This window comes from Gracilinanus agilis, chromosome 2 (assembly GCF_016433145.1).
Source record: "Gracilinanus agilis isolate LMUSP501 chromosome 2, AgileGrace, whole genome shotgun sequence".
Taxonomy (NCBI): Eukaryota; Metazoa; Chordata; class Mammalia; order Didelphimorphia; family Didelphidae; genus Gracilinanus; species Gracilinanus agilis.
The window spans coordinates 126,595,660-126,616,093 of NC_058131.1; the positions used below are offsets into that span (position 1 = coordinate 126,595,660).

At 35.1% G+C, this 20,434-nt stretch overlaps 1 protein-coding gene across 1 annotated transcript in view; it reads right to left on the minus strand.

Annotated features, from left to right (window-relative positions):
• Window positions 1-503: 503 nt before the first annotated feature.
• Window positions 504-20,434, minus strand: part of HAO1 (hydroxyacid oxidase 1) — a 67,805-nt gene continuing 47,874 nt past the window's right edge. The window contains exons 5-8 of the mRNA XM_044663399.1: window positions 11,289-11,380; window positions 7,121-7,279; window positions 6,968-7,037; window positions 504-2,651 (exon numbers count right to left, since the gene is read on the minus strand). Of these exons, the coding sequence (XP_044519334.1) occupies window positions 2,581-2,651; window positions 6,968-7,037; window positions 7,121-7,279; window positions 11,289-11,380 (392 nt within the window). The 3' untranslated portion in view covers window positions 504-2,580. The remainder of the gene's footprint in view (window positions 2,652-6,967; window positions 7,038-7,120; window positions 7,280-11,288; window positions 11,381-20,434) is intronic.

Here is a 20,434-nt window from a genome sequence, read left to right on the forward strand (position 1 = left end):
TTTACAGAGGAATTTAAGTAGAATATAAACTCCATGAAGGCAAGGATGGTTATTTATCTGTCTTTGTATCCCACAAAGTGAGTGCTTAACAAATGCTTATTGATTTGGATTGGATAAGAAATAAAATGGTAGAAATCACACTGGACTAGGAAATAGGAAACAAAACATGTGTTCTAATCCTAATTCAAATATTACCTAGAAATATGATATTAGATAAACTACTTAACCTAGAAGAGGTCATCTGTACCTCATCTGTAAAATGAGAAGTTCAATCAAAATAATCTCATGGTCCCTTCCAGGTCTAAGAAGCTATGAATCCAAGCCCTACCTAGAGTTTCACTTTAGTTATTTGGCTCATTATTTTACTTGTAGATCATGACATTCATTTTAAAGATCTCAAAATACTTCAATAAAACTTTTTCTTCCCATTATAAAGAATATGATGTTAAGGATTGGGTGTCTTGTCCAAGAATGGACTGTTCAAAACAAAGGACAAAAGAAAAGCAGAAATCATCGCATTTTATTTTTACTTCTCCGTATTCTCCATATGTATTTAGCTCACTGTAAGATTTTTCTTTGTGATGTTGCTATAATAGATGTAGTTACATACAGGGCATGCTAAAATCAACTCAAGTCAGCTCAAGAGAGCCAGTTGTTAAATTTTCAGTATGAAATACAATAATAAATATAATTATACATTGGAAATTGGCAAAATGCTACAAACCAGTGTTTGACTTATTGTTTAATTATTTAAACATAGATAAGTAAGATAAACATAGAAAGAAGTGGAAAGAATATTAAAAATAAAGATTAAAAAAATCTTTGCTATGCATACTTTTTTTCCCCTTGTGGATGCATTCTCTCATGGAAAACTTCTGTGAAATCCACAGATTTTCTAGCCTAGAAAAGGGAAGTAGTGGAGTAAAGCCCTCATCAGTTAATCAAAAGACCTTTTTCTAGTTATGATTCTGTCACTGATAAGATGGGAAACCTTGGACAAGTCAGTTGGTCTCTCAATTTACTCATTTACACAGGGAAGTCACTAGATAGTCCCTGGGATTGAACTAGATAATCCCTATGATTTTAGGCACTAAAATTAAATGTCTTACCTCATTTAAAAAAACCTTGTGACATAATATGTACCACATTGTATACTTTACAGCTTACTTATCAGCTAGTATAGTTCTTCATGTAGAGTAGGAACCTAATAAATTTCTTTGAGATGATTGATTTATTAATTTCTATTGGCTCCATAACTAATTGAAAACAAACAAAAAATATGAATTAGTATGAATTATCTGATCTCTACTGCTTCCTATATGCATGACCTTTATAAGTCACTTAAACTTCCCAGGCCTGTTTCCTCATATGTAAAATGAGGGGAGTAGAATAGGTCTAAAGTCCTTTCCAACTGTGAAAAAAACAAAACAAAACTTCTGATTCCAGTCCCCTGACATAATTACAATATTTGTTCTCTATACCTGAAAACAAAATTCTCTATGTATAGTCAATTTTTACAAAACCAAGCTGTCGTTCTTTCTGCTAGTGAATTGTATGAGCCTAGATTGAAACACAGGCTTATCCCGATTTGAAAAGTAAGAGGAAGATTTATAATATTTGTAATAATTTCAGTCAATGATTAATCTTCCAACATTTTCATTTTGCTCTATTGCACAGTGTCCTAAAATCCTTGGGGTACTAGACCTAAGGGAGTAAATGCCTTTTCTCAATAAAAATAAATCTTACCTTCTCATAATTTTGAGAAACAGTTTTCCTTTACTAAGCTTTTTCAAACTGAATCTGGATGTCCATTGGTCAAAAATAGTGGAGAAGAGAGTACTATCATTGAATAGTGTGGATTCGATATCTTCTAACATCTCTTCTAGCCTGGAGATTTTTAAAGCATTCCCCAAGACTGTAATAATAACATGATTTGGAAAGTAAGAAAATAACAAAAATAGAGAAGTCATCAGGAAAGATCAAAAGAATTAGGGTCATAAAGTTCTTTAGAGCCCAAAAAGGACAAAAGAGAGGTGGGCTATGGACGAGCGGGAGATTCAGTTGGTGAAATAGGCAAACTACTTATTTTATATTATTATCTGACATTCCAAATAATGTTTTAAGCATGGTTTTTATTCATCAAATAAGTTTCACACTCCTGACTTCAATTCAGCCCCTAAGGTCATCACCTCAGTCTTAGGGGACACGATTTTAGGCTGTCTCCACAAATTTGCTTAAGTGACTATCTGTTTGTTAGTAGCAGGTACCCCAAGTTTTGCCAAAGTACATTTTTTTTATTTTTCCAGAGAATTTAAGTTATTTACACTCATTTTTAATGTTTTCTTTTCTAACAATTAATATATTCACAGGATGCAAGTGCAATTTTTTAAATGATCCTGAGACACTCATTGAAAAGTCAATAGCAATGAACTAAAAGGGGTTTCTATTTTCTTGGGGAAGAACAACGTTCTTTGTATGGTGGCTCAAAATTACATAGTACAGTCACCCTCTGCACAGTGTCTCTTTGTCAAGAAACACATGCTGAAAGAAAGAATACAGATGAGAAAATAATGTGCACTGTCAGATCTTGGAAACAACCGACAGATTTGTCCTCACCAATGTCTTGTCAATGTCTTTTACATTCCGGCACCCTGAAAAAATAAAACATATATTTAATATAAAATAAATGCAATAATAATCAGTCGGGTAATGGTTTTCCCAAGGAATGTAAAACTTGACTAATGTAAAGTTTATGGTTCAAGGTAGGCCTGCCAACTCTTATGTGGCATGAGACCATTTTTATTACCTAAACAGTCCTTAACACAAAATGACTGGCACATATTTTTATTAACACAAAGAGTATATTCTTTCTGCCACATTTAATAGATATTCAGGGACTGAAAGCTTTCCTTTAGGATCTGTCTCTGTAGCAAAGGAAAACTCAGGATGATGATTCACAGAGTATCATTCTTCCCATAGAGACTTTGTGTACACAAGCAAAATGCAATAGAAAGTCAAGCAATCATGTCAAAAATTCAATCAATGCAGACAATCCAGGTCATGAAGACAAAATTTTTTAAAATAACAATAATCCTTCCTTTTGGCATTGGAAATGGAATTATGTGGATAATTGTCTCAATCATTCACTTCATCTTCCTTGTAGAGATGCACACTGAGCCTGTTCTGAATCAGTAACTCAGAATGATCCCAGAATGAAAGAAGGCATAACAGAAGTCATATATTGTTCTTACCCTATCTTCAGGTTATGTAAAAAATAATCATTCTTTCAGTATATTCAACAAGCATTTTGAAATTTCTAAATGAATGTTTCCAACATTTTCTTCACTTAGGGATCTATAGAGAGCAACCAACAAACTATACCCTTCAGTTAACTCACATGTAAATAGCAAGTTCAAAGGAGAGACCATTCATTCCATGCCAGAGATATTTAATGGAAACTGTTAGATGCCTGAATTATAGAACTATCATAATTACCTTTGTGACCTCTCGTGGGGCTTTCATCTTCCTCTTTTTCCTTCTTCCTCAACTTCTATCACTCAAGTGCCTTCTGCATCTTCAGTCCTGTCTCATATGATGAAGTGGCCTCATACCTTACTAAGGCTAACTCCTCTATTTTTCCAAGTGATTACATTCCATTTTGTCTCCTCCAACAGATTTCTTCCTCTGTAATACCATCTTTCAGTTATTTTCAGTCTCTCCCTCTCTATTGGCTCATTTCCTACTTACTACAAACATGCCAATGTCTTTCCTTCCTGAAAAAACCTTCATCTGATCACTACTCCATCCATGTTAACTAGCCTCCAATATCTTCTGCCCTTTATAGCTGAATTCAAAAAAGTCATCTGCAATTGGAGCCTCCACTTTTTCTCCTCTCATTCTCTTTTTAACCACTTAAGATTGATTCCCAACCTTATTATTCCACCAAAACTGTTCTCTCAGAGGTTACTGATATCCTAATTGCTAAATCCAGTGGCCTTTTCTCAGTCCTCATTCTCCTTGGCCACTCTTCAGCCTTTGACGCTGTTGACACTCTCTACTCCTTGATATTCTCTTCTCTCTAGGTTTTTGGGATACCACTCTCTCATGGTTTTCCCTCCTACCTATATGACTGAGCCTTCTCGGTGTCCTCAAAAAGTCGTCCATCAGGGTTCTGTAGTGGGCCCTCTTCTCTTCTCCCTCTATACTTCTTCATGTTTTTTCCTCATCAGCTCCCATTTATTTAAATACCAACCCAATATTGATGATTCTCAAATCTACATATCCTGCCTCAACCTCTCTACTGATCTCTAATCCAACTATCTTCCAGATATATCAAACTAGATGTCCAGTAGACACCTTAAATTCAACATATCCAAAACAGAACTCAGCTTTCTCCCTCTCCTATATTCCATTCCCTGTTTCTGTAGAGAGTAACACCATCATTTCAGTCCCTCAGTCTTAAAAACTAAGGATCATTCTCAATCCCTCACTCTCTCACTCCCCTTCCCCATCCAAAATATTGCCAAAGTCTGTCAATTTCATCTTTGCAACATCTCTCAAATATGCCCCTTTTTCTCCTCTGATGCTGCCACCATTCTGGTATAGGCATTCATCACCTCATACCTGAATTGTGGCAGTAATCTGAGGGTGGTTCTGCCTGCCTCAAGCCTCTCTCCACTCCAACCTATTTTCCATTCGGCCACTAAAGTGATTTTCCTAAAGTACAAATCTGGCCATGTCAACCCCTGCATGGTGAACTCCAATGGCTCCCTATTGCCTCTAGGATCAAATACAAAATCCTCTTTTTTGTGTTCAAAGTCTCCTCCTGCCTTTCCAGGCTTCTTATACATTATTTATAGTCTTAGACATTGCTTAAACATGACTCTCCATCTCTGAGCTTTTCATAGTCTGTCTGGGACTTCCCCAACTCACCTCTGCCTCTTGGCTTCTCTAGCTTCCTACAAGTTTCAGCTAAAGTCCCATCATCTGCAAGAAGCATTTCACAATTTTCTTTATCATTAGTGTCATCCTCTGAAATGACTCCCAATTTCTCTTGTTTGTACATAATCATTTGCTTCTTGTTTCCCCTTCTAGTCTGCAAAGGTCCTTGAAGACAGATACTATTTTTTGTCTTTATGTGTATTCCACTGCTTCACACAGTGCCTGGCATTTAGTACACATTTAATAAATGCTTATTGACTGACTATAGAAAGGAAAAAGTCAATAGCCCAGAAACTCAAGCTACAAATTTTCAAGAACTATGTTCAAACGAGGGGATTTTCATAAGTATCTTTTTGCTTCATGTTCCCTCTAAACTGGTTTCTCTGTGGAGATTTGACTTGTTCTACCTTCACACTATTTTTTATTGTGAACACATCAGAACATAGCTTATATAAAAGTCTCTAAAAATATGGGTGAAAAGAAAGCCCTGGACTTCAGTACAAATACAATGTCTATATAGAATTCAGGACAACCTGTATGTGAAAGGCAGTGTGTTATAGTGGATAGAATACTGGAATTTGGTATACATCCCATCTAAGACATGTATCGGGAAGATAGGTAGTAAAGTAGTCTTGAGTTCAAATGTGACCCTGGGTAAGTCACATAGCCTTATTTGTCTCAATTTCCAAAGCTGTAAGCTAGAGAAGAAAAAAGGAAATTACTCCAGTGTCTTTGCCAAGAAAATCTCAAATGGGGTCGCTCAAAGTTGGACATGACTGAAAAACTATAACAAAAGACATTCATTAATTCTCTTTGACTCTAAGCAATTCATTAAATTTCTCTAGTCCTCTTCTTTCTTGTCTATAAAACAAAGGAGTTGGACTAGATGAACTCTGCAGTCCTTTCCAGTTTTCAGTCTATGATCCTATGATCTTTATTTCACCTCAAAGTTAGAATGTAACACACACACAGAGCAGAATCTCAGGAACCCTTAAACATCCAACGCAACTTCCCTCACCATTCACCTTTTCCCAAGAGCAAGATTATTATAGTGCCACTCTGTGTTTGAGACATCCCTTGAAGGGAAACACACTTGGGGGAATGCTAGAGAGTCAGCTGTCTTCCCAGTGGACCTGAATTGTCCAAATAACACATCGTAGTTGTGAAGAGGAAAAAAAAAAAAACACTCCATGTTGCTCTTTTATCTTGTCATTCTGTCCTTTCCTTTTCTCCAGCTAAAATTCAAACTATTTGTAAACAGAGGCTATATCTTCTATTTGTATATCATTTTGGCACACATGTATTACAACACCTGTATACAGAAATGACTCAATGAGTTTGTGGTCCTTTTTAAAGATGTAGGAGTATTACAAATACATTACTACCTTCTTAAGGACAGAGACCATGATTTTCCATATTTTTCCAAGGTGTCTACTATAGGGGAAAGGGAAGCATTCATTAAATACTTATGTGCCAGACTGGGCAGCTAAGTGGCATAGTAGATAGATCACCAGGCCTGCAATAAGGAAGACCTGAATTCAAATTATGTCAGACATTTACTAGTTTTGTCACCCTGGGCAAGTCATTTAATTTTTATTTGCCTAATCCACTGGAGAAGGAAATGGCAAACCACTCTAGTATCTTTGCAGAGAAAAACCACAAATGGGGTTATCAAGAGTTAGACATAACAGAAACGACTGAATGATAACAACAAATGAGGTGGGTGCTCTGCGAAGTGCTTTATAAATATTACCTCATTTGATCCTCAGAACAGCCCTTGGTGGTAAGTATTATTATTTCCCTCATTTTATGGTTGAAAAAACAGAAGCAAAGAGAGGTTAAGTGACTTGTCCAAAGTCATAGCTAGGAAGTGTCTGAGGCTAGATTTGAACTCAGCTTCCTGACTCTGGGCCCCACACTCAATTCATTTCTTTACAGTAGTGTTCAAAATTTGACAGGGGAACAATAAATGTTACAAAACTTGCTTGTAGAAAGACCTAATATATAGAGAGTTTCAAGAGCTTACCAGTAAGAGCCATGGCCAATTGGAATTCTTCTTTCAGCATTTCCAGAACTTGCTTCACTCCTTTCTCCCCCTAATAAAATGAAAGAAAGGGAAATATTTGACTTAGTTTGGCTCAGTCACACCAGACATTTGTTTATCTAATTATTCAATTACCTGATAAGCCAATCCCCAGATGATGGGTCTCCCCAAAAATACAGCTTTGGCCCCAAGAGCAAGGGCTTTCAGCACATCTGTTCCTTTACGTACGCCCCCATCTAAGAACACCTCCACCTTTCCTTCCACAGCCTCTACAATTTCAGGCAAGACGTCAATCTGTGAAGGCAAGACAGAAATGTTATGTCATCTGTCCATTTAAAAGGAACTCTGCTCAAGACCACCCAAAGGTTATTAATCTCATCAGACCAAGGCTTTAGGTGAAAGCATTAGGCCACAGGAATGCAGATTTAAGGTCAAGAGTAAAATAATTTCCTCTTTAAAAAAAAAAAACAGAAGAGAAGAGAAAAGACCTACAAACTAAAAGTATCAATATTCCCTTTACTTTCAAGATTTGGGTTGGTGGGATAATCTCTGGGAGAGTTTCCTGTGAGTAACCGAGGGCTGAATTTGGCCAAAGATTTCCATCATGGAGTGAATAAGGGCAGAATTTGGCCCATAGCCCTGCAATGGTTTGGCATGTAATGTGAGTTTTTCTCCTTTCCCATTTGGTTTTTGCTACCTTGCCAAACATACTTTGGATCAGTTTACATATACACGGCTTTCTTCTTATATTCAGGCAAATTACATCAACATATAAGTGCTACAATTTCCAAACTATGATGCAAGCTGTAATTAAGCACATTTCCCCAATTTGTAAGGAGAAACGAGAAAAATATTAACCAGCTTGGGTTCAATGCACATTTTCAAAGACTATCAAATAGTCTGTTTAGGTCGTTTCAAACATTGAATATGGCCTAAAAATGACCTAGAAAAGACATTTATGACATGAACCTGGTGCCACAAAATTAAGTCCAGATTGGTGTCATATGTCTATGGGATAGAAGGTTTTATCTATGACCTAGCATTTCCAACTATCAAAATGGAGCTGGAATTCTATGTGGGTATGCTTTTGCTATGCTATATAATTTTTAGTGAGATGGATTATGTAAATAAATGCAATGTAAACCCAATATTTAATACTCCTATTTAATTTCTTGCAATTAATTTCTTGCACTATCTTATTTATTCCAGGCACTGACAAGCTTTGGTAATGACCTATTGTTTTCTCAGCTTTAACTTCCCAAAGACATGAAAGAAAACTTTTTGAGTGTTGGTTTTAGACTCTTAAATATAATCTTTTCAAGAAAATGCTATAGGTAGATAGGTACATGGAGCAATGGATAAAATCCGGAATCAGGAAGACACAAGTTCAAATCAATCTTAGACATCTACTAGTTCTGTGATCCTGGGCAAGTTGTTTAAATTCTGTTTTCCTTGGTTCCTTCTTTTGTAAAATGGGGCATATATAAAATGGTTTCTTATGAAGATCAAATAATGTAATATGCATATAGCACTTTGTAAACTTAAGGCACTATATAAGTGCTAGCTATTATTACTGTATAATTAGAAGACAGTTTAAATGTATTCTTACATTAGGATATAGCTAAAATTCCACCCTTTGATGAAATCTTTCCCAATAACTTCTCCCTTTCTTGACCCTCCAAAGCACTCCTTATTTATATACTATGCACTAATCTTTTTCAATCTACTTCAAGAAGCATTTATTAATCACTTCAATGTGCCAGGCATTGAAGATACAAAAAAAAAAAAAAACCTGTCACTGTCCTAAATTTAATGTTCTTTCCCCAATAAGATTATAATCTTTAGACCAGGGACCAAACTCACAAGAGTATAGATTAATCTGAGAGCTTGAAGAGATGTCACAGATCATTTAATCTAACTTTTACTTAAACAGAATTCCACTCTTCAACATCCCTTACAAGTGACACAGTGAACAAAGTGCTAAGCCTGGAGTCAGGAAAAGCTGAGTTCAGATCTAGCTTCAAACACTAATTAGCTGTCTGACCCTGGGCAAGTCACTTAATCTCTATTTAGCCTCATATTCCTGATCTGTATAATAGAGATAAAAACAGGATCTACCTCCCATGATGGTTGTAAGGACCAAATAAGATAATATGGCCTTATTTGCTTATAAGATCTTTTTGCATCTTATATTTATCATTCCACATCCTCTACTCCATAGATGACTTCACAATAGCTTAGAGTACATAGCACAAGACTGGATATAAAATAAGTAGCAATCAATCAACCCAGCTTTTATGAAATTTATTAGGCACTTAAAATACCCCAGGCACTGTGCCAAGCACTAAGTACTCAATAAATACTTATTGAAATTAAATTAATAAATATAGCATATAGTAAAATGGATTTGGAATTAAGAGTGGTTTGATCATTTTCAGTTGTGTCGATCTCTTCATGACCCTATTTGGTATTTTCTTGAAAAAGATACTGGAATGGTTTATCAATTCCTTCTTGAGCTCATTTTATAGATGAAGAAACTGAGGCAAACAGGGTTAAGTGACTTGTCCAGGCTCACAGAGCTGGTAAGTGTCTGAGGCCAGATTTGAAGTGAGGAAAATGAGTCTTCCTGACTCCAGACCGAGCATTCTATCCACTGTATTACCTGGGCTTGGGTTCAAATTCCAGTTCTGCCATTTATTTCTCTTTCTTTAGATAATCAATCAATTTACTTAACACCTTTGGGTCCCAGGTTTAAAATCTATAAATTGATAGGGCTGGAGTAAATTATCTGTTTTAAGGTCCTTTCTAGCTATAAATCCTGGGATTATATTTCCATATTAGAATATGAGATTTGCAATAGATGACACTATGTATATAGTAGGACACCTACAATCATTGTGAAAACAAATGATATACTTTCAAGTTTAATCTGCATTATTAAAATTTTCTCCATCAATTTCTTAAGTCTACACAACTAACAAAATAATAAATCAAGCCACACTCTATAGCATTTAGCAGATTTCCGAAGTATAAAGGCTTAAACTGAAATTTTAACATTAGATTCTAATAAGTCAGTACAACTTGACTCTAGGATAACCTTCCTTTTATCCTTTTTTTAAAATGTATATGTAATCATAAAATTTTAATAATTATAATGGAATTGAGACTTTAGACCATGCTCTTCTCAGGAAGAAATGAGTGCAGGGGAGAGCTGGATTGAGAGTCAGGACTAGAAATGGGAGGTCCTAGGTTCAAATCTGTCCTCAGACACTTCCTAGCTGTGTGACCCTGGGCAAGTCACTTAATCCCCATTGCCTAGTCCTTATGGCTCTTATGCCTTACAACAAATACACAATATTGATTCTAAGACGGAAGGTAAGGTTTAAAAAAAAAAGTGAGTGTAAATCTTGCCTCACATTTTTCAAATTCAAATTATTATTAATATTAAGTGATTCTGCCTTTATTAGAAGTATAAATCGGAAAAGATAGCCACATGGAAAATTTTAAATGCCTCTTATTAGACTGGAAGGCAAACTATATTTAGAATTTTAAAAATTCAAATCTCAGCTCCTCTACTTCATATCTATATGAGCTTAAGCAAGTTACTTGAGCTGTATTGGCCTCCATTTCTTTATCTTTAAGATAATAAGTTTTGACTAGATGACTTCTAAGATTACATTATGATCCTTTCAGTCAATCAACAAGCATTTTTTAGATGTCTACTACATTCCTGGGAACAAGAGGTGTCAGTTCAGACAATCTTTCTAAGTTTAAATCTGGCCTCAGATCCTAGCCCTGTAACCCCGGCTAACTCACTTAATCCTGTTTGCCTTAGTTTCCTCATTTGTAAAATGAACTGAGGAAGGAAATGGCAAATCATTCCAGTATTTGTGCCAAGAAAATCTCTTAAATAAGAGTCAGATGCAGCTGAAAACTACCAAACAACAAGAAAGACTACTAACTCCCAATTCAGTGCTCAATCCACAAAGTAGTTAATTAAATATACAGAACCTCCAAAATGCTTAGTGGAAGAGAACCTTAGAGATCAGCTAGCATAATTAGATAGTTCATTAAGAGTTGAGTAAATAGCCAAGTGACATAAAATTCTTACCAGTGTTTGTTGGGTTTAAAATCTTTTGACGTGTATTTTACACAGGGATCATCATTGATGGCTATGTATACACACAAGCACCAAAAATGACAAAAACCAGCATCAAACCAGATAGGCAAAAGATGGCTAAAACTGAAACTTCAATGGAAATAGTGTAAGGAATATCCCCAATACCTTTTTATTAGTACTCACAGTGGCAGGCACTCCATCCAGTTGGCGAGCACCATGATTGGACACCAATATGCCATCGACACCATATTTCACAGCTGTCCTGGCATCATCAGCTAAAAAATATGATTTAGTGATTTAGTTATTAAAGCCACTTTGAAGACATATTAGCAAATTGCCTGGCATCTGTAAAAAATAATCTAAATAGTATTCCTGAAAGGGTGGATTTTTAACCCTTTACATCAAAATACAGATTTGAGGAACATTCTATTGGATCTTATATTCTTCCCCTCCTCCCTCCAACAGAACATTTCTTGAGAATGGGGACTGGATCATTTTACCTTTGTATCCCTAATTCCAACAACAATAGTTATTGCATAGTAGACATTTCATAACTAGTAATTGGACTCAATTGGTTAGATTTCATCAGTATGATTTCCTTCAGGGTTAAAGATTGTACATCATTCACAAGATCCCTGGCAAAAGGATAGGGATGATGTTCTTGACACCAAGATAAAGTCAGAATTTGTATCATTTAAAATAAAAAAAATTTAATGACTATGTTTATTATGAAATTTATATATATTTTGATTTTGTCCATAGACAATATCATATAACGAAATGTTGTAGGTGAATAATTCTAATATGCAAATTTTAAGAGGTTAAAGAAAAGAACATACATGTATGTATATACAGACATATATATAAATATATACATACTTGCAGTAATAATTCCTAGGAAGTATATACATACTTCCAGTAATAAATAGGCTTGACATAAGAGTAATTCACTGCCCCCCATTGTTATATGGACATTTTGGTTTCTAAAAAGGGCAGAAAAAATATTTGTGTAAAGAACACTGATAAATTCACCTTGAGAAGAAACAGATCCATTCCTTACCCCTCCACCAGACAAATTCTTGAGGAGTACCTGAGAGAAAACTGCTCCTCAGATAAGTTTATTGACTGAGAGCACCTGCTTAAAAGCAGAGCAATGAATTAAGTAATAATGACTGTGACATATTAGAATATAATGACTCACTAAGTATTTTCAGAGTTTTGAAAATTATGACTGCAAAGCTGTAAATCAATTGTTTGGGAACTATGGGACAATACTATAAGAGCTGATTTCAAGCATTAGAAGCCAGAAAAAGGCAATCAGAAGAACAGAGGAGAAGAGAAGACACTGTGAGAAGATACTTATTGTCAGATATCAAAGATTAGAAGCCTGAGAAATTAGAAAACTCCTTAAGATTGACAGGCAGGCACTTCAGATGTTTAAGGGTTGTACTGATTGGAAAAGAGCCATTGCTGTCCTGAAAGTTAATTGTCTAGAGAAAGGAGGGCTTTCTAAAGTTGGAGCTGCTGGAAGTTCACTATAGGAGAACTGTATTCTGATACATTATAAAGAGCTACCTAGGATAATTTCACCATAGTACCATATTAAACTTCCCCTTTACTTCCCCTATATTTTAAGAGAGGGGGAGGGAGAAAAGAAAGTAAAAAGATAAGCTTTGCAGCTATTTTTCCTAGAGCTACACTGCTCTACTTTGCTAAAAGATTGTAATGTTTTCTTAGTACCCTGCCATGGGGGGCTATGTGCTAAAAGCTCAGTAATATTTCAGTGCCTTAGAGTAACAGAAAAACTGTTTTGGACAGTGGGTGATGCACAGTACAAATGTTTTTGTGTGTGTTCTGTGTTTTTGTGCACGTGTGTGTTTTTAAGAGATCTGGGGCTTCAAAACTTGGTTCAGAGTCATGATTATCCCAGGTATATAGGTTTTCTTAGCCATATGTGTTCTTGTTTGGTTTCAGTAAATGTGGGCCCACTCTTGCCCATAGATATTGAATACATTCATGGATTATTACTATGATCCAGGTTTTTAGGTGGATTGTTATTTTTTTAATCCCTGTTTTTAACTCCTACTGAGTAAACGTTATAATTATTCTTATTTATACCTTACTGTTTAATAACAGTTTCCTGTTTAAAAGCCAGTGGTGTCATTGTGACTAATTGCTTATAAATGGGAGATACATTAGTAAGGGCTAAAGAGCTACAGTGGCAAGTAGTAGAAATGTAGTCTTCCCAAACCAAAGTTACACATAAGACCTGTGTGTTTTAGTAGTAGCCACATGATCACTCCTGTGACCATCACCCAGGAAATTCTCCAGAATTACTACTATGAGCACAGATTGGGAATCAATGAGTCAGCCTACAGAGCTATATAAGGAATAACTTCCTAACAAAGCTATCCAAAGTAAAAATCAGTGTCCTCATGGGCTAATGGGTTTTCCCTCATTAAAGCTCTTCAAGAAAAGACCAAATGTTCATCAAGAATGTTGTAATAACCCAGATCAAATTGCCTGCCACCACTGGGAAGAAGGGAAGGGAGGGAGGGAGATAAGTTCAATTATATATAACTTGGGAAAATTTGTGTGGAAATTTGTTATTATATGTAATTGGTAAAAAAAAATAAAAAGAATGTTGTAATGGGAAGTGATGCAAATGAAATGAGTAGAACCAGTATAATAATTGTATATACAGCAATATATGAGTATAAACAAATATATATACATATGTATATATAAAGTACAATGATCAACTGTGGATGACAACTATTATCAAGAATACAAGCACCCAGGACAACTCCAAAGGACTCATGATGAAAAGGACTATCCACTGCTAGAGATAAAAGTCTGAATGCAGATTGAAGGATTCCATTCTTCATTTTATTTCTTCCAAGAATTTTTCTCTAGTGTAAATGGCATGTGTCTTTTTTCACAACATGAAGAAGATGGACATATGTATTGTATAATAATAACACATGTACAACCTTCATCATATTATCTGCTGTCTTGGGGATAGGGGAGGAATGGAAGGGAGGGAGAGAACATGGATTACAAAATATCAGAAAACAATGTTTGAAAAATTGTAGCAACATATAATCCTGGGGGAAAATTAATTAGTACCTTTGAGTACTTTTCAGGGTGGCTTTCCTCCTTTGATATCCACATGTCACCTAGTTCTCACCTGTGGCTCCAAGAAGCTGTACCATGAGCAGGAACCACACTCTGGTAAACCATTTCAGCAGGTGGGCTAAACCAGATTGAGGGTAACCAACAGGCCCTGAATCCATTGGCAACTTAGGGAGTTGTCTAACCCAGGCATGTGAAGAATTCCTCTGATGGAACAGATGGATGGAAACAATTTGCTCCATTAGCTATGAAGTAGACAGAGGTGAGCATTGTGGAATGCTTAAAGCTTAGTTATCCATCAAAGAATCCAAGATCATCCACTGCATCCAGGGCCATCTCTAATCATCCTGAGTATTGTCTTGTCACTGGACTTTAATGATGGAAGCAAGAATGAGACCAACAACTTTGTGCAACAATCCCTCATATCCAATTTACCCAAGAGACAAAAGACATCTCTAGTGTCTTTGTCTGCCTCAGTTACATAACTAGAAATGAGATTAATAATAGCACCTACCTCCTAGGGTTGTTGTAAAGATTTAATAAGATATTTGTAAACCATTTGCCATGATACCTGGTACATAAAGCATACTTAATATATGGTTGTTTTATTCCTCCTCTTTTCTAACTCACCTACTGAAACAGCCTCTTAATAGGTATCTCTCCCTATTGTCTCTAAGTTCTCCAATATAACGACCACATAGTTGCCAGAACAGTTTTTCAGGTCACTACTCTATTCAAAAACCACTAAGGACTCCCTATTGCCACTAGAATTCAATAAAAATTCTTCAGCCTAGGATTTAGACTTCAGAATCTGGCTACCATCTAACTATCAAGACTTATTACTACTCTCCTTAAACTACCTTATAAACTAGGAAAACTGGATTATTTAAAGTTTCATCTTCCAATTCCATTTTTCAAAAGCCATGTCTGAAGACTTCTTTCTATTCAAATCTATTACTTATAATTCTTTTTTTTCCTTAAAGGTTAGTCCAGATGCTTGCTTTTACATGAACTCTTTCTTGATTTCCCCAGTTACAAGTACTCTCTCTGTCTCTCTCTCTCTCTCTCTCTCTCTCTCTCTCTCTCTCTCTTCAATTTACCTTTAGAGAGATTCTTATTGTATGTTTATATCTTTATTTTTCTATCTATATATTCAACAAACATAGATAGTCTATCTATTTAGATTGTAGTCCTTCATAGTCCTTCATCCATGTTGTTGGGTTTTTGGTTTTTTGTCTTTATAATACTTTTGACCTAGCATAGTACTTAAATGTTTGTTGAATTGAAAAGAGCAGAAATTTGACCTTTCCTTTCCCAGTATTTTGAGCAACATTGCATGAACTTAGAGATGATGATGTGTGGGGAAACAATTACCCTAAAGAAGGGAAAGCTTCGTGTAAGATGCTATCTTCAAATATTTGAAAAGGCTTTCACACAGAACAGAGACTAAAGCAAAGGCTAGATGATCACTTGTTGGGGATGTTGTAGAAAGGACCTTGTTTCCCCTTTGGGAATCAGACTAGAAGTCCTCTAAGATGTCTCTCCCAACTCAGAAATTGTTTGATTCTGTTTGTTTGCATGTGTATACATACATATGTAAATCCACACAAATAAATATGCATATACATTGTAATACAGAGAAGATTGATGTTTTCAAGAAGTGAATTCAAGAACTCACCATTTGACAAAATTATTGCTAGAAAAATTGAAAAGGAGTTTGACAGAAACTAGACACAGACCAACATCTCACACCACATACCAAAATAAAGCCAAAATAAGTAAACTGTTTAGGCATGAAGAGTGATATTGTAAGTAAATTAGGAGAGCATAGAAAAATGTACCTGTCAAATCTATGGATACAGGAAAGTTTATGAATGAATAAGAGACAGAGAGGATCTTGGGAAATTAAGTGGATAATTTTGAATACAAGAAATTAAAAATGTTTTGCATAAATAAAACCAATGTAACCAAAATTAGAAAGCTGGAAATGTATAAAATAGCAAATTTCTCCAATAAAGGATAAATTTCTCAAAAATATACACAACTGAGCCAAATTTATAAAAATAAAAACCATTCCCCAAATGATATGATGAAATGATATGAACAAGAAATTTTCAGAAGAATAAATCAAAGCTATCAACAATTGTGAAAAATGTTCTAAATCACTATTCATTAGAGAAATGAAAATTAAATTAAAACACTTCTGAGGTACCAACTCAAACCTATCAGATTGGCTAATATGTCAGAAAGAAAACTATTGCTAGGGGAAAAGTGGGAAAAATAGATGCTGCCTCATTATTGGGTGGACTCATAAATGGGTCAAATAATTCTGTAGAACATTTTAGAACCATGCCCAAAGGACTATAAAACTGAACATACCCTTTCATTTAGTAATACCGCTACTAGGTCTATATCCCAAAGAAATCAAGGAAAAGGGATAAAGATCTATGTACAAAGATATTTATAGCAGCTCTTTTTGTGGCAACAAAGAATTGGAAATCGAGGGAACGTCCATCAATTGGAGAAGAGATGAATAAGTTATAATATATAATTTTGATGGAATGCTATTGTGCTATAAGAAATGATGAGCAAGATATTTTTAAAAACCTGGGAAGACATGAATTTATGCAAATTCAGGTGAGCAGAACCAAGAAAACAATTAACATAGTAACAGCCATATTTGTAAGGACGATCAACAAAATGCAAAGGATTCAAGATGAAAAATGTTATCCACCTCCAGAGAGAGAACTGATGAACTAAGAATAGAGCTTGAAACTTACTTTTTTTCACTTTCTTTTTATTTCTTGCTTTTTCTCATTTTTGTTTTGTTTTGCTTTTACCATGGCTAATACGGGCATACTTTTTAAAGAAATAAATTCAAGGCAAGTTTTCCAGAAAAAGTAGCTCCAATGAAAGTGATTTTAACAGGAAGGAAGGAAGGAAGGAAGGAAGGAAGGAAGGAAGGAAGGAAGGAAGGAAGGAAGGAAGGAAGGAAGCATTCGAATTGCAACTATTATGTATTCAACACTGGTAAATACTTTAAAAATATTATCTTATCAGTCCTCAAAACAACACTGAGGGAAAAGTTATCAGTATCCCCCCTATTTCACAATTGAGGAAACTGAGGCAGACAGTTTCTTACCCAGGTTTACACAGTTTAAGAGAATCTAGGGCTAGATTTGACCTCAGGACTTCCTTACTTCAAACCCAAAGCTCTATCCATTGTACCACCTAGACACCTTATCAATCCAACATGGTTTTTCCATCACATCATACTGTTCCCTGAGTTAAAAATTTATCTCCCGATTTTAATAATTTTCCTTAATTTGCCTAGTAGATAATTTTTTATATATTATTCAAGAATTCTTCCATAAAACCTATGTAGAAATTAACAGATTCTAAAAGAAGGGATTAAAAAAAGATGGAAACAAAGTAAGAGTTCTGTCGCCAAGAAGAAATTATATGACAGGAGATAAAGAGAAACTTTGGATAAATGGAAGATAATCCGTAATTGTTGATTCATGAGATCATGAGATAAAATATAGCCTCCTGATGGACACAAGAAGTACTTACATTTTAGCATATTGTGAAGTAAAATATGTTTATCTAATTTGGTCAAATGTATACATCACTTTGACACTCCTGCACAGAAAGAATTTTTTGTATAATTGTAATACTGGATGATTCTTTTACATATTGTTTAGGGAGATGCTACTGAAAGGTAGAAATGTATTGCTAGTGAAGTATAAGAGTTAGTATGAGCAAAATGTCTTGTGATGCACTTTATTAAGGGGTTGGATATAAATATGTAGTTAATGGATTTTTTAAACTTAAATTTGTCAAGAAAAAAAGCAAGGATGTCAAATGTCAATCAGATTTTTGCATTATTCTAGCTATTTTCTTTCACTTCATTCTTTTGTCAAAATGAAAAAGGCCCATTAGGACATCATTATTAACATAAACAACATGTCCTCAGCATCTCTTTTTCCTGAAGATTCTAATAAGAGTTAAAGAAGGAAAAACAACCCTTATTTTTCAATTTCAGTACTAATGCATTATAAGTGGGATTTGGGAAAAAAAATAGTTCTTCATCTTACAGCAAAAATGTAGAGGCTAGATTCATTTTATTAAAATGCTTCATGGGTTAGAGTCCAGCAAGCTTTTCATGTCTTCAGAAAGTCAAAAAATGCCATTGTTTTATGGAATTGAACAAAAATCTATATCCAGTCCTTGTATTTCCTTTCCTTTTCTTTTTTCCCTTCTCCCTTCCTCTCTTCCTCTCTTCTCTACTCCTTTCCTTTCCTCTTCTCTTTTCTTCTTTCATCTCTTTCTCTTCCCTCCCCAGCATTAACTTCTCTCTTTTCTTCTTTTTTTTTGGTATCAATTGCTTTTTCAAAAGCAAGACCCATTCCCAGCAACTGACACAACAATCATTTTCACAAAAAGCTGATATTTCATTCAATCTACGTTTTGTTTAGACAGATTCATCTGGGAAGTAGGGGCTGTCATATTTCTCTACTTGGAAGGCAATTTCTACCTAAGACTTCAGTTTCTTAGTAAGCCCTTTTTCTTCATCATCCAATGCAAATCATTATCATAATTGTATAAATGAAGAAACTGAGAGCCAGAGAAGTTATGACTTGCTCAAGATTACACAGTTAGTAAGTGACAAAGGTAGGAGTGCTTTTTCATAGCATCACATTACCTTGGGGAATCTACAATGTGGAAACTCTAAAACAAAAGAAATAATTTGGGTATTTGTCATATATATCAATATGTGTATCTAAATATACATATGGAGTGCATATATGCACACACATTTGTGGGTCCTTACATACTTTTATAAATGCACATGTGTCCAGGTGTGAGTACAAAATCAAATGAAATGAATGGAAAGTAATTTCTGGAGTTCTAATAGGGAGAGCCCTGGTAACTAGGGTAGGAATGAAGAATAGCCTGGTGAAGGAGTGGAGCATATATGAACTCTAAGAGGAAGAGGAAAGAAAGAAGACATTTCAAATTTGAAGGACAGCTTGGACAAAGGTGATGAGGAAAGTCATGAAGTGTCATATATGAATAGCAAGTTGCCCAGCTTGATTACAAAGGAGTATGTGAAGGAGAGTGCCATGAAATCAGTCTGAAAGGATAAGTTGAAGACAGATGTCAAGGTCTGTAACTTCCAGATAGGAATTTCTATCTCATCCCAAAGGCAAAAGGACCACTTCAAGTAGAATTTGCAGACCAACTGTCAAGGATGTTGTGGAGCAAATTCCTATTCATACACAAGTTTGGACCCAATATCTTGTTTAAATCCATCCAAGTTAAGATAGCTTGCTGGCATTGTAAATAGATTACATGGCAGAAGTCAAGAACACCTGAGTTCAAATACAGTTTTAGATGTGTACTAGCTCTGTAACTCTCATAAGTCATTTAATGTCTCTTTACTTTACTTCCCTCATCTGTAAAATGGGGACAACTGGAGAAGAAAATTGCAAATCATTCTAATATTTTTGCCAAGAAAGGCCCATATGGATTGTGAAGGGTTTTACACAACTGAATGACTCAAAAATAATAATTAGCTAATTTGAAGATTTTGTAAATTTTATTTTTAAAAAATTAGTGTATATTTGCATTCTTATTCTGTTAGGAAAATCAAGAAGTAAATATCGGGTAAACTAGAGTTGTAACTCTCTGACTCATAGTCACACTATGAAATAATTATGTTATTTTCATAATTTTAAGATTTGTAGTTCATTTTACTAATAATATTTTATTTTAGCCTTATAACAACTCTGTGAGGTAAGTTCTATCATTACTCCAATATTTTATAGATTAAAAAAAACTGAGGATGATATGGCATGTGACTGATCCAGGTTGACCCAACCCAGTTATTTATGACTCTAGGCCAAGTACTCTNAAGGAAGGAAGGAAGGAAGGAAGGAAGGAAGGAAGGAAGGAAGGAAGGAAGGAAGGAAGGAAGGAAGGAAGAAAAGAAGGAAGGAAGGAGGGAAAGAAGGAAGGAACAAAGGAAGGAAAGAAGGAAGGAAGGAGAAACTGTGCCATCAACTACTATTAGGCCTCTGCCCAAAGAACACAATGTTTATTAGCGTGTAAACTAATGAAGGCCAAATCCTGTCTTTAAGTATATGTTAGGAGTTTGTTGAAGTTTTCAAAGGGCAGAATTTGACCATAGC